Here is a 14,845-nt window from a genome sequence, read left to right as displayed (position 1 = left end):
TTGATTTTATGTGTATAAGTTACGGTTTCTGCAGTTTCCACATTTTAGGACTTATGATTGCCGCGTCAAAACTTACCTTGGCTAGAATCGACAGATATTGTATTATGTGTATTTAGGACTATGTATTTAAATTCCTACATGAATGCGAAAACTATGATGTCTATGCAGGGCTATATTCTCCGGATAATATTATTATTATGAAAATTCTACACATCATCACTAATTACTTAATATAAAATGCGATTTTGAGCGCTGCGACTTGATAATATCAATCCCTACGCTTCTGATGCATGATTTTTTGTGATAAGGACCTAGGTAACATTCAGAGTCTGCAACGATTGTTTGGATATACATTATAGCAATACCCCACCAAACTATAGGCGGTTATATTACTCTATTGGTCAGAGATAACTCATCCGTCCATATTTTTAAATTTGATTTTATGTCTACAAGTTACGGTCTCTGCAGCCTCCACATTTTACGACTTATTTTCATTAGACGCAGGCAAGCGATTCTCCAGCTCGGAGCCACGAAAACAAATCACTTGCATGTGCGCGTTCCGAATAGTCTTGTAGAATTTTCTAAAGTCGTAACAGCTTAGTAGCATATACGCGAATCCCAAGGCGAAAATTATCAAACGAACTATAGCCGCCGGCGTGCGAAGCTTCAGTAGAATATACGCAAATCCCAAGGCGAAAATAATCGAACGAAGTTTAGCCGCAGGCGCGAGATTCGCCGGGCTCTAATTATACAAACACTCTCTCTGCCTGTACGCGAACCCTAGCGTTATAACGACATGATCTGATTAGCGCATTCTGAAACCATAAATTTATTCAACTTCATTGAGATAGCCATGATTTAAAGATGGTAATCGAGTGTGACAATAGCACTCGTCAAGGTTATACAAACATAACCTTAAACTAATCTTTACTTCATAACATATAAGGTTATAAAAGTAAGCAGATTTGTATGAAAGCACGCTACATAGAAGTGAAAGTAGTCTAGAAACATAACTACTTACTGAAAAATCGTTACGTAGAAGTGGGGTTAGTCTACAAATATAACCACTAGCTTACTTTGAAATCTCTACTTGTACTTGTATTGGAGCAGAATTGTGACCGATACATTAATGATTTTAATACTCTGTATTTTAAATTACCCACACCTATGAGTCGAAATGTTCTTAAGTAACTCATGTTTTCAATATCACCTAAACGCAAAGTTCCAAAATTTCCATGTTGATCAAATACCACAAACTTTGCTTGCTTTCAGACTTAGTAACAAAGCGCATAACAGATTTCACCTAAATAAGTCGGTACTCCGAAAATTTTGTAAATTAGAGCTTTTCGGTGATGGACTTAAGTTCCAATGCACAAGTGTTCACGTAGGTTCGAATGGAGCAGAATTGTGACCGATGCATTAATGATTTTAATACGTACGTATTTTAAATTACCCACGCCTATGAGTCGAAATTTTCTTAAGTAACTCATGTTTTCAATATCACCTAAACGCAAAGTTCCAATATTTCCATGTTGATCAAATACCACAAATTTTGCTTGCTTTCAGACTTGGTAACAAAGCGCATAACAGAATTCACCTAAAAAAGTCGGTACTCCGAAAATTTTGTAAATTAGAGCTTTTTGGTGATGGACTTAAGTTCCAATGAACAAGTGTTCACGTAGGTTCGAATCCCACACCCAGTACGTTTTACGAGAATTAACATTTTTAGATTCAAATAGAGCATATTGAGTATTAGAGGCGTTTACACTATGGAGTTCGTAAGCTTTGCTTGAGTTTTTTAAATTAAGGTAGAAGTAGCCATTTCCGAGTAAGTAAAACGTTAGTATTTTAGGTTCATTTCTGCTTAATACAATAATCATCGTGGTGTTGAAGCAGTCCAATATCATTTACACTTGAAAGAATTTGTTGCGTGCAGCTAAAAACCTAATTGAGTACTCTGAAGAAGTACAAGTAGCACAGTTTGTGGTGTTTGTATGACATCAAAATTTACGTACTTTTCGCTTACCTTATGTTAATAGTGTTCCTCGTCTATCTACTTTATAAGATTTAGTGTAGAAATTCAGTAGAAATGTAAACACGCTTGAATATGAGTAAAACTCACATAAGCATTACACTATGATTGATTATTTCAATTAGCAAGCATAATAGATCATCACCTAATGAATGCAAGGACGAGTTCGCAAGTGGAAAATAAGTCAGATCGCTCGAAATAATAGTCCCGAGTTGCGTAAAGATAATGTTCTCCCCGTAGCTGAGATCAAGGTTTGCAATTTCGCCTATGGGAATGAGGTATTAGAAAATACCAATTCGAGAGGTTCTCTACTAGATAGTGCCTATAGCTTTCAATACCACAAACTTTGCTTGCTTTCAGAGCCGGCAACTAAATTCAAGACAGACTTTACGCAAAACTTGCTATTCTGAAAATTTTGTCAAGGTAGTGGTTTAAAAACTTATACTTGAGCACTACGAAATGTACAAGTACTTTATCTTTACACGACGTTTTTTGTAAAATGAATACTAATTTTATTGAAAAAATAAAAAAGAGCGAAAAATTACATTTTATCCCGAAACGCAACAAGAAAAATCGTATGAATTTGTAAACTACTTATTCATGACATAATAATAATTCTACTTGTACACTTTTTCACATTTTATAACACTTTGAGTAGTACTTAACAGTTTCAGTTTTAAATAAAATACGGAATATAAACTAATCGAAAAATTCGGTAACCAATTTCGCGTAGGCTATGCATACAAATGAGGAAAGTTACATCAACGCGTGTTAAACTAGTTGTATCGAGATATCGAATGATTTTTTCCTTCATCAAAACAACTAGAATGTGTAACTACATTTAAAAAACGTATCTAAATGAGCTCCAGGGCATTGTGATTATGCAGCCTACCAAATTTCATCACACATTTCATGATGGAGCAACTTTAAAACTAACGCAGTTCTATAGCAACTTTTACCTAAATCTGTCTTCGGTAGAGTGTAAATATACATAGTCAGCTTTAATAACAGAATTACCATGCTAATATGTGACTCCCCACCTTGAAACTTGATACGTAGTTGTAGGACATTGTGATGATGCGGCATACCAAATTTCCTCACGCATTTCATAACGGAGCAACTTTAAAACTAACGCGGCTCTACATCGACTTTTTGCCTACAGCTGTTTTGCGGGGAGGGGCGTATAGCACGTACCTATACATAGTCAACTTTAACAACGGAATTACCGTGCTTAACATTGAATCCCAACTCTAAACTTGATACGTAGTTGTGGGACATTATGGCAATGCACCATGCTAAATTTCATCACACATCCAATGATGGAACACCTTTAAAACTAACGCAGTCGAATACCGACTTTTACGCATATCTGTTTTGCGTGAACATAGCATATACCTAAACATAGTCAATTTTAATAGCAGAATTGCCGTGTTAAACATTGAATTCTCACCATGAAAGTTGGTACGCGGTTATAGGAGGCTATAACAATGCGCCATACCAAATCCCATCACACATTTCATGATGGAACAACTTTAAAACTAACGCGGCTCTACATCGACTTTTTGCGTACATCTGTTTTGTGGGAGCGTATAGCACGTACCCATACATAGCCAACTTTAATAACGGAATTACCATGCTTAACATTGAATCCCAACTCGATACTTGATACGTAGTTGTAGGACATTATGGCAATGCACCATGCTGAATTTCATCACACATCTAATGATGGAACACCTTTGAAACTATCGCAGTCGAATACCGACTTTTACGCATATCTGTTTTTCGTGAACATAGCATATACCCATACATAGTCAATTTTAATAACAGAATTAGCATGCTAAACATTAAATTCTCACCTTGAACGTTGGTACGCAGTTGTAGGACATAATAAAAATGCATCATACCAAATTTCGTCAGACATTTCATGATGTAACACCTTTAAAACCAACGCAGTTCTATACAAACTTTTGGCTAAATCTGTTTTTCCGTAGCGTAGCACGTACCTATACATAGTCAACTTCAATAACGGAATTAGCATGTTAATAATCGACTCCCCACCTTGAAACTCGGTACGCAGTTGTAAGACATTATGACAATGCACCATGTCAAATTTTGTTACGCATTTCATGATTGAACAACTTTAAAACTAACGCAGTTCCATACCGACTTTAGCTGGAGCGTAGCACGTACCGATGCATACTCAACTTTAATAACGGAATTACCGAGCTAAACATTGAATGCGCAACTTGAAGATTGGTTCACAGGTGTAGGACAGTATGATAATGGAACATATCAAATTTCATCACACATTTCATGATGGAACACCTTTAACACTAACGCAGTTCTATACCAACTTCGCAGGAATCTGTTTGCGGGAGCGTAGCACGTACCTATGCGTGATCAACTTTAGTGATGGAATTACAGATGTAATTAAGTTTCAACACTTTTACAACGATTCGTCTTGCTTCCTATAACATCCCACTCGACGCCCTCTTTATTAGGCTGTAATCTCAGCCTGAGCTATGTCTTGAAGCCTACGGGACTCTGCAAATTGTTTCGATTTATTCTCTCCGTTTCAATTCAAGATAAGGAAGCCCATTTCACTCAAAATATCGATGCCTACGGTACTCTACAAAATTTTCTGATTAATTCTTCCTATGCTTATTTATCATAAGAAAGATGATTTGACACCTAAAGTACGAAATACTTGTTCGCTTGAGCTAAGCCGCAGCGCTCGGAGTGGAATTTACTAACGCAGTCGAATACCGACTTTTACGCATATCTGTTTTGCGTGAACATAGCATATACCTATACTTAGTCAATTTTAATAGCAGAATCACAATGCTAAACATTGAATTCCCACCTTGACAGTTGATACGCGGTTACAGGACATGACAACAATGCACCATACCAAATTCCGTCGCACATTTCATGATGGAACAACTTTAAAACTAACGCGGCTCTACACCGACTTTTTGCGTACATATGTTTTGTGGGAGCGTATGATAACACGTACCCATACATAGTCAATTTTAATAACGGAAATACCATGCTTAACATTGAATCCCAACTCGAAACTTGATACGTAGTTGTAGGACATTATGGCAATGCACCATATCAAATTTCGTCACACATTTCATGATGTAACACCTTTAAAACTAACGCAGTTCTCTACAGACTTTTGCGTAAATCTGTTTTTCGGTAGCGTAGCACGTACCTATACATAGTAAGCTTCAATAACGGAAGTACCATGCTAATAATCAAATCCCCACCCTGAAACTTTGTACGCATGCAGTTGTAGGACATAATGAAAATACACCATACCAAATTTCGTCAGACATTTCATGATGTAGCACCTTTAAAACCAACGCAGTTCTATACCGACTTTTGACTAAATCTATTTGTCCGTAGCGTAGCACGTACCTATACAGTATACATAGTCAACTTTAATAACGGAATTACCATGTTGATAATTGACTCCCCACCTTGAAACTCGGTACGCAGTTGTAACACAATGCACCATGTCAAATTCGGTTACGCATTTCATGATTGAACAACTTTAAAACTAGCGCAGTTCGACACCGACTTTTGCGGGAGAGTAGCATGTACCTATGCATAATCAACTTTAATAACGAAATTACCATGCTAAACATTGAATGCGCAACTTGAAAATTGGTTCACAGGTGTAGGACATTATGACAATGGAACATATCAAATTTCATCACACATTTCATGATGGAACACCTTTAAAACTAACGCAGTTCTATACCGATTTCACGTGAATCTGTTTGCGGGAGCGTAGCACGTACCTATGCGTAGTCAACTTTAATGACGGAATTACAGATGTAATTAAGTTTCAACACTTTTACAATGATTCGTCTTGCTTCCTATAACATCCCACTCGAAGCCCTCGTTATTAGGTTATGATCTCAGCCTGAGCTATGTCTTGAAGCCTACGGGAATCTGCAAATTGTTTCGATTTATTCTGTCAGTTTCAATTTAAGATAAGGGAACCCATTTCACTCAATGTATCGATGCCTACGGTACTCTACAAAATTTTCTGATTAATTCTCCCTATGTTAATTTATCATAAGAAAGATGATTTGAATCCTAAAGTACGAAATACTTGTTCGCTTGAGCTGAGCCGCAGCGCTTGGAGTGGAATTTTACGAGGTATGTGGACTCATTTCGAAGGGCTCTATGCCATAGGAGCATACTTTACGCTCCAATTTGACTCCCATACATTCCATATAGTTACTAACAGAACCATTGAGTACCAGCCTGGAAATTTCGCGTAGCACTAGATGGCATGTATACAATTTCATGACATCCGACAGTACGACGGAGACTATCAAAATATCGACAGAAGCCCTCTATTCTTTTCTGAAATAATCAAGGTTTTATCAGGACTTCCCTTCATATAAACTCCAGCAGAATCACTAATAACCTCTCAAGTTTACTCAATTTACTCTAATTTGACACTCGAGTACTTAATCCCTATTTTCCGCAAGTATGATACAGGCTATCGCTCGATACTCAACGATTCGTAATTTTGCTGGAATACAAGTACAATTAGGGATTAAAAAGTAACTAATATAGGTGGTTATGTTTGTAGATTATTTACACTTCTATACTTACCGGTTTTTCAGGAGAAACTACCTACTTTTAGGACTTTATATTTTAAAGTAGCTTGAGGTTACGTTTGTATCACTTTGACAAGTGCTATCATCAAAAACTGCTTTTGCTAAACTCTTACACTTTCACTAAACTTCTACACTGAATCTTGTAAAGTAGATAGAAGAGGAAAACTACTATCATAAGGTAAGTGAGAAGCACGCAAATTTTGATCGCATACAAATGCCACAAACCGCGCTAACTTTCAGAGTTGTTAAGTATAGAAGTAGTCGTACTTCTTGAGAATACCCAAGTAGGTTTTTTGCCTACATGCACCAAATACTCTCAAGTCCTTATTGGAGTACATCAACTTCATGATAGCTACAGTATAAAACAGAAATAGACCTAGAGTACTAACGTTTTACTTACTCGGAAATGACTGCTTCTACCTTATTTCAAAGGATTCCTCGTTCGGAGCGAAATTTTATGGGGTTTTGGATAATATCCAAGATGTAGGCTCACTTTGAAGGGTACTTCGTAAAACTTAAATATTGCGCAGTGAGAGTTCGCAAATTCTCGAAGTATTTTTGTTATTTTTATTGCGATAAGTCATTCTGCGGCGCGAAAATGCGTCGTCGGATATAGAGGAAACTAGCAGCACTCATCAAGACCACTGAAAACAGTACATTTCAACATTTAGTAGCAGTAAATTTCTAGTAAAGTACAAGAAGTGATGATTTCCGAGAGAGTTAAAAAGTAAGTATTGAAGGTATAGTTTGCTCTAAAACCGTAAAACTCTGAAATAGAAGTAGATGCAGTGTAGATAGTTAATCACTTCATTCAGTATAGCGCAATCAGGCCAAACCTATACTTGAGTACTCCAAAGTGTACAAGTACTGTGCTATGTACTCCCTCCACGTAAAAAGTGACTAGAGTTTAGAGTACTTTATCGGTACTTGACAGTTTCAGTTTTAGATAAAATTCAGTTAAGACTTTAAATTTTAAAGTAGTTTGAGCTTACGTTTGTATCACCTTGACAAGTAACATTATCAGACATGAAAATGATATTATAACCTAATACAGAAGTGAACACACGTCAATGTGCTTCGGAATTCACGAGAAATTGCTTACTAAGAGAAGTATATTCTTGTATACACAATAGTGGAGAGAATCTTTAAAATGTAGTAAGCAGGCCGATGGGTATTCGTTGAGTTGTATAAGCATAAAAAAACATTCCCGCGCGCGTCTTAGTATTAGGTGGTGGTGGGTTAGGAAGTGTTAGGTTTAGGAGCGCGCGGGAATGTTTTTTTATGCTTATACAACTCAACGAATACCCATCGGCCTGCTTACTACATTTTAAAGATTCTCTCCACTATTGTGTATACAAGAATATACTTCTCTTAGTAAGCAATTTCTCGTGAATTCCGAAGCACATTGACGTGTGTTCACTTCTGTATTAGGTTATAATATCATTTTCATGTCTGATAATGTTACTTGTCAAGGTGATACAAACGTAAGCTCAAACTACTTTAAAATTTAAAGTCTTAACTGAATTTTATCTAAAACTGAAACTGTCAAGTACCGATAAAGTACTCTAAACTCTAGTCACTTTTTACGTGGAGGGAGTACATAGCACAGTACTTGTACACTTTGGAGTACTCAAGTATAGGTTTGGCCTGATTGCGCTATACTGAATGAAGTGATTAACTATCTACACTGCATCTACTTCTATTTCAGAGTTTTACGGTTTTAGAGCAAACTATACCTTCAATACTTACTTTTTAACTCTCTCGGAAATCATCACTTCTTGTACTTTACTAGAAATTTACTGCTACTAAATGTTGAAATGTACTGTTTTCAGTGGTCTTGATGAGTGCTGCTAGTTTCCTCTATATCCGACGACGCATTTTCGCGCCGCAGAATGACTTATCGCAATAAAAATAACAAAAATACTTCGAGAATTTGCGAACTCTCACTGCGCAATATTTAAGTTTTACGAAGTACCCTTCAAAGTGAGCCTACATCTTGGATATTATCCAAAACCCCATAAAATTTCGCTCCGAACGAGGAATCCTTTGAAATAAGGTAGAAGCAGTCATTTCCGAGTAAGTAAAACGTTAGTACTCTAGGTCTATTTCTGTTTTATACTGTAGCTATCATGAAGTTGATGTACTCCAATAAGGACTTGAGAGTATTTGGTGCATGTAGGCAAAAAACCTACTTGGGTATTCTCAAGAAGTACGACTACTTCTATACTTAACAACTCTGAAAGTTAGCGCGGTTTGTGGCATTTGTATGCGATCAAAATTTGCGTGCTTCTCACTTACCTTATGATAGTAGTTTTCCTCTTCTATCTACTTTACAAGATTCAGTGTAGAAGTTTAGTGAAAGTGTAAGAGTTTAGCAAAAGCAGTTTTTGATGATAGCACTTGTCAAAGTGATACAAACGTAACCTCAAGCTACTTTAAAATATAAAGTCCTAAAAGTAGGTAGTTTCTCCTGAAAAACCGGTAAGTATAGAAGTGTAAATAATCTACAAACATAACCACCTATATTAGTTACTTTTTAATCCCTAATTGTACTTGTATTCCAGCAAAATTACGAATCGTTGAGTATCGAGCGATAGCCTGTATCATACTTGCGGAAAATAGGGATTAAGTACTCGAGTGTCAAATTAGAGTAAATTGAGTAAACTTGAGAGGTTATTAGTGATTCTGCTGGAGTTTATATGAAGGGAAGTCCTGATAAAACCTTGATTATTTCAGAAAAGAATAGAGGGCTTCTGTCGATATTTTGATAGTCTCCGTCGTACTGTCGGATGTCATGAAATTGTATACATGCCATCTAGTGCTACGCGAAATTTCCAGGCTGGTACTCAATGGTTTTGTTAGTAACTATATGGAATGTATGGGAGTCAAATTGGAGCGTAAAGTATGCTCCTATGGCATAGAGCCCTTCGAAATGAGTCCACATACCTCGTAAAATTCCACTCCAAGCGCTGCGGCTCAGCTCAAGCGAACAAGTATTTCGTACTTTAGGATTCAAATCATCTTTCTTATGATAAATTAACATAGGGAGAATTAATCAGAAAATTTTGTAGAGTACCGTAGGCATCGATACATTGAGTGAAATGGGTTCCCTTATCTTAAATTGAAACTGACAGAATAAATCGAAACAATTTGCAGATTCCCGTAGGCTTCAAGACATAGCTCAGGCTGAGATCATAACCTAATAACGAGGGCTTCGAGTGGGATGTTATAGGAAGCAAGACGAATCATTGTAAAAGTGTTGAAACTTAATTACATCTGTAATTCCGTCATTAAAGTTGACTACGCATAGGTACGTGCTACGCTCCCGCAAACAGATTCACGTGAAATCGGTATAGAACTGCGTTAGTTTTAAAGGTGTTCCATCATGAAATGTGTGATGAAATTTGATATGTTCCATTGTCATAATGTCCTACACCTGTGAACCAATTTTCAAGTTGCGCATTCAATGTTTAGCATGGTAATTTCGTTATTAAAGTTGATTATGCATAGGTACATGCTACTCTCCCGCAAAAGTCGGTGTCGAACTGCGCTAGTTTTAAAGTTGTTCAATCATGAAATGCGTAACCGAATTTGACATGGTGCATTGTGTTACAACTGCGTACACTGTAAAAACTGTGGCCACCTTACAGAGGTGTTTCAAAAATCACCCAAAGGAGGTGGTATTTTCTCCACTCGTAAAGGGTGGTGGGCTCCCCCACCTATTTTAGGTGGAAAATTTTCCTCCCCTATGCTATCGGTAAACCACCTCATCAGCCTATCCAGATACCACCTCGTCCTATCCGGATATCTTCGTCAAACGACTTCGATGCGCACAACATCTAAATTAAATCTTCATAATCCACGTTGACATAAATCACAACATCGCCTTTATTCCAAAACTTTATTTTCAAATTAGTCCCAGATTTTACCAAGTTTGGTGCGAACAGCAGAACTCATCTCTTTCAACAGTGTGCTAGAACTGACATGAAAGTGAGGGAATTTCTGATGTTTGTCGAAAACTGTATGTCGAATATCCAGTAGACTGAAAGCATCACTGCAAATTCCTCATGGAAGCTGTTGATATCTCGGACTGTCTCCCCATCAAAGTAGATGGCCCACTTCTTCTTTTCCACAGCAGAACAAATTGTAAGGTAGGCTGATCTGGGCATCTGAAGAAAGGTTTGGTATTGTGAAACAGGTCAAACATACATATTGGCAGTGTATTATAACTATTCAAAAATACATGCTCACTTGAGTAGTATCAAAAGACTGTCAAACTACTTCTACTTGTAGCTGGTTTACAACATAACTCGTACCGAGTAAAATTATGTCTTCCTACTTCTACTTCAGTATAGCCTTGTTAACTGCGTTTAACGCCTCTGGCTCGGGTATATGAACATTAGATGGACTTGACAACCAGGTGTTAGTCAGCAGCTCACGCTGACACCAACTTTTTATCGTCACCATGCCGACCTCTTTTTGACCGTCCAGTCCTGCGGGCTGGACACCCTCAAAAGTTTTTAAATTTGTAACTCTGTTTTACTGCAACTGTCATGTTATTACTCATATTGAGTAAGTTGCGAATATGCATCTATCGAGTTGAAAAGTGGCCACCTTCGAAATACAGCTAAAATTATGCGTTTAGTTCTACTTTTTGAAAAAGCTGTACTACTCAAGATGTCCACTTGAAGTATATAACACTAACATAGCTTGCAGATCACCACTTATATACTTGTAATCGCCTAAATATACGGCGTGATGATCTGAATCTGGGCCTAAAAATTAGGTTATCATTCATGTTGCCAATTGAGTGTGTGGACACCCAGAAATTGCTTTGCGAAACGCCATTTGTACACCACTGCTTCACTGCGACTGCGATGAAAAGGGTGCACGGGCTTGTCAACAGCAGGGCGTTTGAGAAGGAGTAAATATTCAAATGCCCTTATCTGATCTTATTTCATCGGTTGCAGCTGTAAAAAATATGACTGCTCTGCTGTCGAATTCCCAGCCAAATGATTAGTTATGAAAGGCTGCCAGACTAAAAACGATTTAATAGCAATGGGATGTATACCGTTGAAAAAATGTGTTTAAACTACAATTACATAGTTGCTATAAAATGCAAAGTTCGACTAGGACTGTCGAATCGTTCTGACAGTCCCGAATTATGTATACTTCAAATCAAACAACTGCTTGATAATATCGATAAATATTCGTACCTGATCAGACAGGAAGAAGTTTATTTTTGAGGAAAATGGCAGGTAGACTAACCAATGTAACCATCCAGTCCAGATCGTCAGATTCTGTAATACAAAATACAACTAACTTACAGAGCATAAGTGTGTTGTTTGCTATGGAGGCATTGGTGTAGATCAGGGTTGACCAACCTTTTTGCTATTCACGGCCTGATTTCCTAATATTAAAACAGCATGCGGCCGCATTCCAGCGCACAGTCGTAATGCACCAACTTGAAGCCAAATATCCGCATTAAATTGTCGATTATGTCCATTTATTTTATACTCCGAGCTCACCTATTTATTCATATCGGCTTCTAAGGCTACAGGTTGATCCCCCTGGCATAGATCAAAAACGGCACAAAAACTCATGGCAAGTCCGGATGTTGATTGCTGTACAATTGAACATGACTAATGAGCACATATGGCAAATAATGGATCACAATTAATTACTTGATTGCATAATTGACGAGATCGTAAGTTCTGTTAAAACCAACAGCTCAGTTCAAAATTTAGTATAACTCACCAGAACTGTCGTTTCTGTCATGAGTACCTGGCGTCGAATTGAGGGCGATTTCCGACAGCACATCCAATGGATCACTCATTTTCTCGGCAATGCAATATTTACCTGGGTAAAGAGATGTGTACTTATGGGAGCAAGGAATACTGACGGAACCAAAATTGGCTTTGCAGCATTGCTTTTCAAACTGTGAGATGGCATGCACTTGTGTGGATATACAATATGCAATATGCATATACTTTACTTTTGCGGGCGTGGAATAATTCAAATTAACTTGATAGGACATTCAGTACAGTGACACCGAAACTTAGTCTTCATGAAGCATTTTTGAAAGCTGTTGGACGTGCGACACACAACCAATCGTAGTTCTTAAACACAACAATGTTGTCTCGCACCAGCAAGAGTCAATATACTATCAATATTACGCAAACGCAATCAAAAGCAGGTATATGGTAGGCTTAACATATTTTGGAAATCTAAAAAGAGGACACTTTTTCAGAAATTTAAAACTTGCAAAACCGGAGTAGAATTCTCAAAATACCGTTTTTCTCTCCACATTTCCAGGTGGATGACTAAAAAAAAAAAAAAATCACCTTTTCGCTCAGAGCTCAAATCACCGTTTTTCACTCCGAAATACCCCCCGGAGCTTCACTTCTGTGCTAATTTGCGGCATATCACTCGCAATTTGCTCTAAATCTGACCTAAATTTTCAAAAAAGAGGACAAAATCTCAAAAAAGAGGACAAAAGGGCGTCCTCCGAGGACACTTTCAAAAAAGTCAAAAAAGAGGACAAATCCTCTCAAAAGAGGACGTATGGTAAGCCTAGTATATGAGCAGACCAGGGGTGGCATTACAAAACAAGAAGCGTACTGCAGAATTCGGTCCTACAAAACTGTATACCGACGGGCCACGGCTACCAGTGGATTATACGCTGGATAAATTCGACAATAGAAATGTAACGACTATCGCACTAGAATTGGACTACTAAAAAATGTTCAGCTAGCAGCAAGTAAATGATGTGAATTCAGTGTGTGCTTACTTACAATTACTTGACATATTGCAATGTCCTCTTTGAAGACGTCATCATCTCCGACATCCGCATACTCCAGATCTAGATACTGGCCTAATCTTCTGTCATAACACTGGATTTTGAAGTCACGATCATGGAGTTCACCTTTGTGTATTTCCGAAACCTCTCTTCTTATCTCAGAAGCGTCGTCGACAGTAATCAGCGGACAATAATTTGATAGCTTAACTAACAATTTCATGGCTACCTAAACAGACAGATTGATTAGCAAATGCTCATGAATAGCTGGTATCTGGCCTGCACCGTCATGTGATGAGAATCTAAATGGCATCTGTAGCTGTTGCATGCCGTGGCAATGTGATTGCACGATCCAATTTCACAGCCGAAGACTTGACAGGCTGGGCAAGTATGTCCAACACGATAACGCATTTCTAATACAAGCATCACAACGCCAATCCATAATCCAAAGCCAACTATCTCCCTCTCGTATACTCCATGGACTCACAAAAACTCGCTTCTCTTACTACAAAATTTGTCGAAGACAACTGTGTTGTCGGCGCCATCTTTTTACCACCCGAACTTTTTAGTGATACAACAACCAATCAGAAGCAGGCATCAGTCTGACGATTTCATTCACCGTCTGTATCATTCTGACGTCACAGTAAAAATCACAGACCTAGTAACTCGCACCGTAACAATGGCAACAACAAACTTCTAACTATATACGGTAACGGCATATAACTAACATACGTAGTAACCTATATAGTAACGGACGAACTACTAGTACAGCGGACGACCAACGGGCGATTGAATAATTGTTGATTCCAACACTTTCAAACTGAACATTGAACAAATATCTGCTCCCCGCAATGAAGATAGAGATTTTCATTCAATGATTATGTGCACGGTTGCGCGGTTGGCTTATAACTATTATCTCGCTGTCTCTGTGCACCGATATGAGGGTCACATATTACATACCAATGTCCTTCCGGCCTTCATATGTGTGTTTAACCAGCCACCTTGGGCGCACGCATTAAATTTCGCGACAACAACCCCGTATGCGCACCTCACGCGTATAGGCGGATTCATCATCCACTGTCAAACAGGGGTGGAAAGGAGGATATCACCTTTCAGGAGGTGTATTATAGTCACCCTCCCTTGATCATGAGTGGAAACAATATTTCCTCCCTAATTCCACCCTAAAATCCACCTTTATTTTTTACAGTGTACCGAGTTTCAAGGTGGGGAGTCAATTATCAACATGGTAATTCCGTTATTAAAGTTGACTATGTATACTGTATAGGTACGTGCTACGCTACGGACAAATAGATTTAGTCAAAAGTCGGTATAGAACTGCGTTGGTTTTAAAGGTGCTACATCATGAAATGTCTG

At 37.9% G+C, this 14,845-nt stretch overlaps 2 protein-coding genes across 4 annotated transcripts in view; one reads left to right on the top strand and one right to left on the bottom strand.

The window, feature by feature from the left end:
- Positions 1-14,845, top strand: part of LOC145436443 (uncharacterized) — a 512,022-nt gene that overhangs the window by 452,320 nt on the left and 44,857 nt on the right. The window lies entirely within an intron of this gene.
- Positions 10,563-14,392, bottom strand: LOC145449663 (uncharacterized). 3 transcript variants are annotated; one of them, XM_080328072.1, is made up of 4 exons: positions 13,470-14,392; positions 12,433-12,534; positions 11,892-11,975; positions 10,563-10,844 (listed from the first exon to the last, which is right to left on the bottom strand). In XM_080328072.1, the coding sequence occupies exons 1-3, from the start codon at positions 13,480-13,482 to the stop codon at positions 11,896-11,898; spliced, it is 195 nt and encodes a 64-aa protein (XP_080184198.1). In that variant the 5' UTR covers positions 13,483-14,392; the 3' UTR covers positions 10,563-10,844; positions 11,892-11,895. The 3 variants fall into 3 exon arrangements, 2 of the variants coding, with proteins under 2 accessions (XP_080184198.1, XP_080184190.1); XM_080328064.1 differs by having other exon boundaries at positions 12,433-14,392; XR_013918321.1 differs by lacking the exon at positions 11,892-11,975 and having other exon boundaries at positions 12,433-14,392.

This window comes from Botryllus schlosseri, chromosome 1, assembly GCF_051294905.1.
Source record: "Botryllus schlosseri isolate E-star chromosome 1, Bs_hap1, whole genome shotgun sequence".
In the NCBI taxonomy this organism is placed as follows: domain Eukaryota; kingdom Metazoa; phylum Chordata; class Ascidiacea; order Stolidobranchia; family Styelidae; genus Botryllus; species Botryllus schlosseri.
Note: the sequence above shows the minus strand (reverse complement) of the source record. Positions and strands in the feature narration are given on the sequence as shown.

Coding starts and splice junctions, on each gene's coding strand:
- LOC145449663 (XM_080328064.1), bottom strand. CDS start 12,495: ATGTGCTGTCGGAAATCGCCCTCAATTCGACGCCAGGTACTCATGACA. Junction 11,976..12,432: donor TGACAGAAACGACAGTTCTG/GTGAGTTATACT, acceptor TTTGTATTACAG/AATCTGACGATCTGGACTGG. Junction 10,845..11,891: donor ACTTCTTCCTGTCTGATCAG/GTACGAATATTT, acceptor ACCTTTCTTCAG/ATGCCCAGATCAGCCTACCT.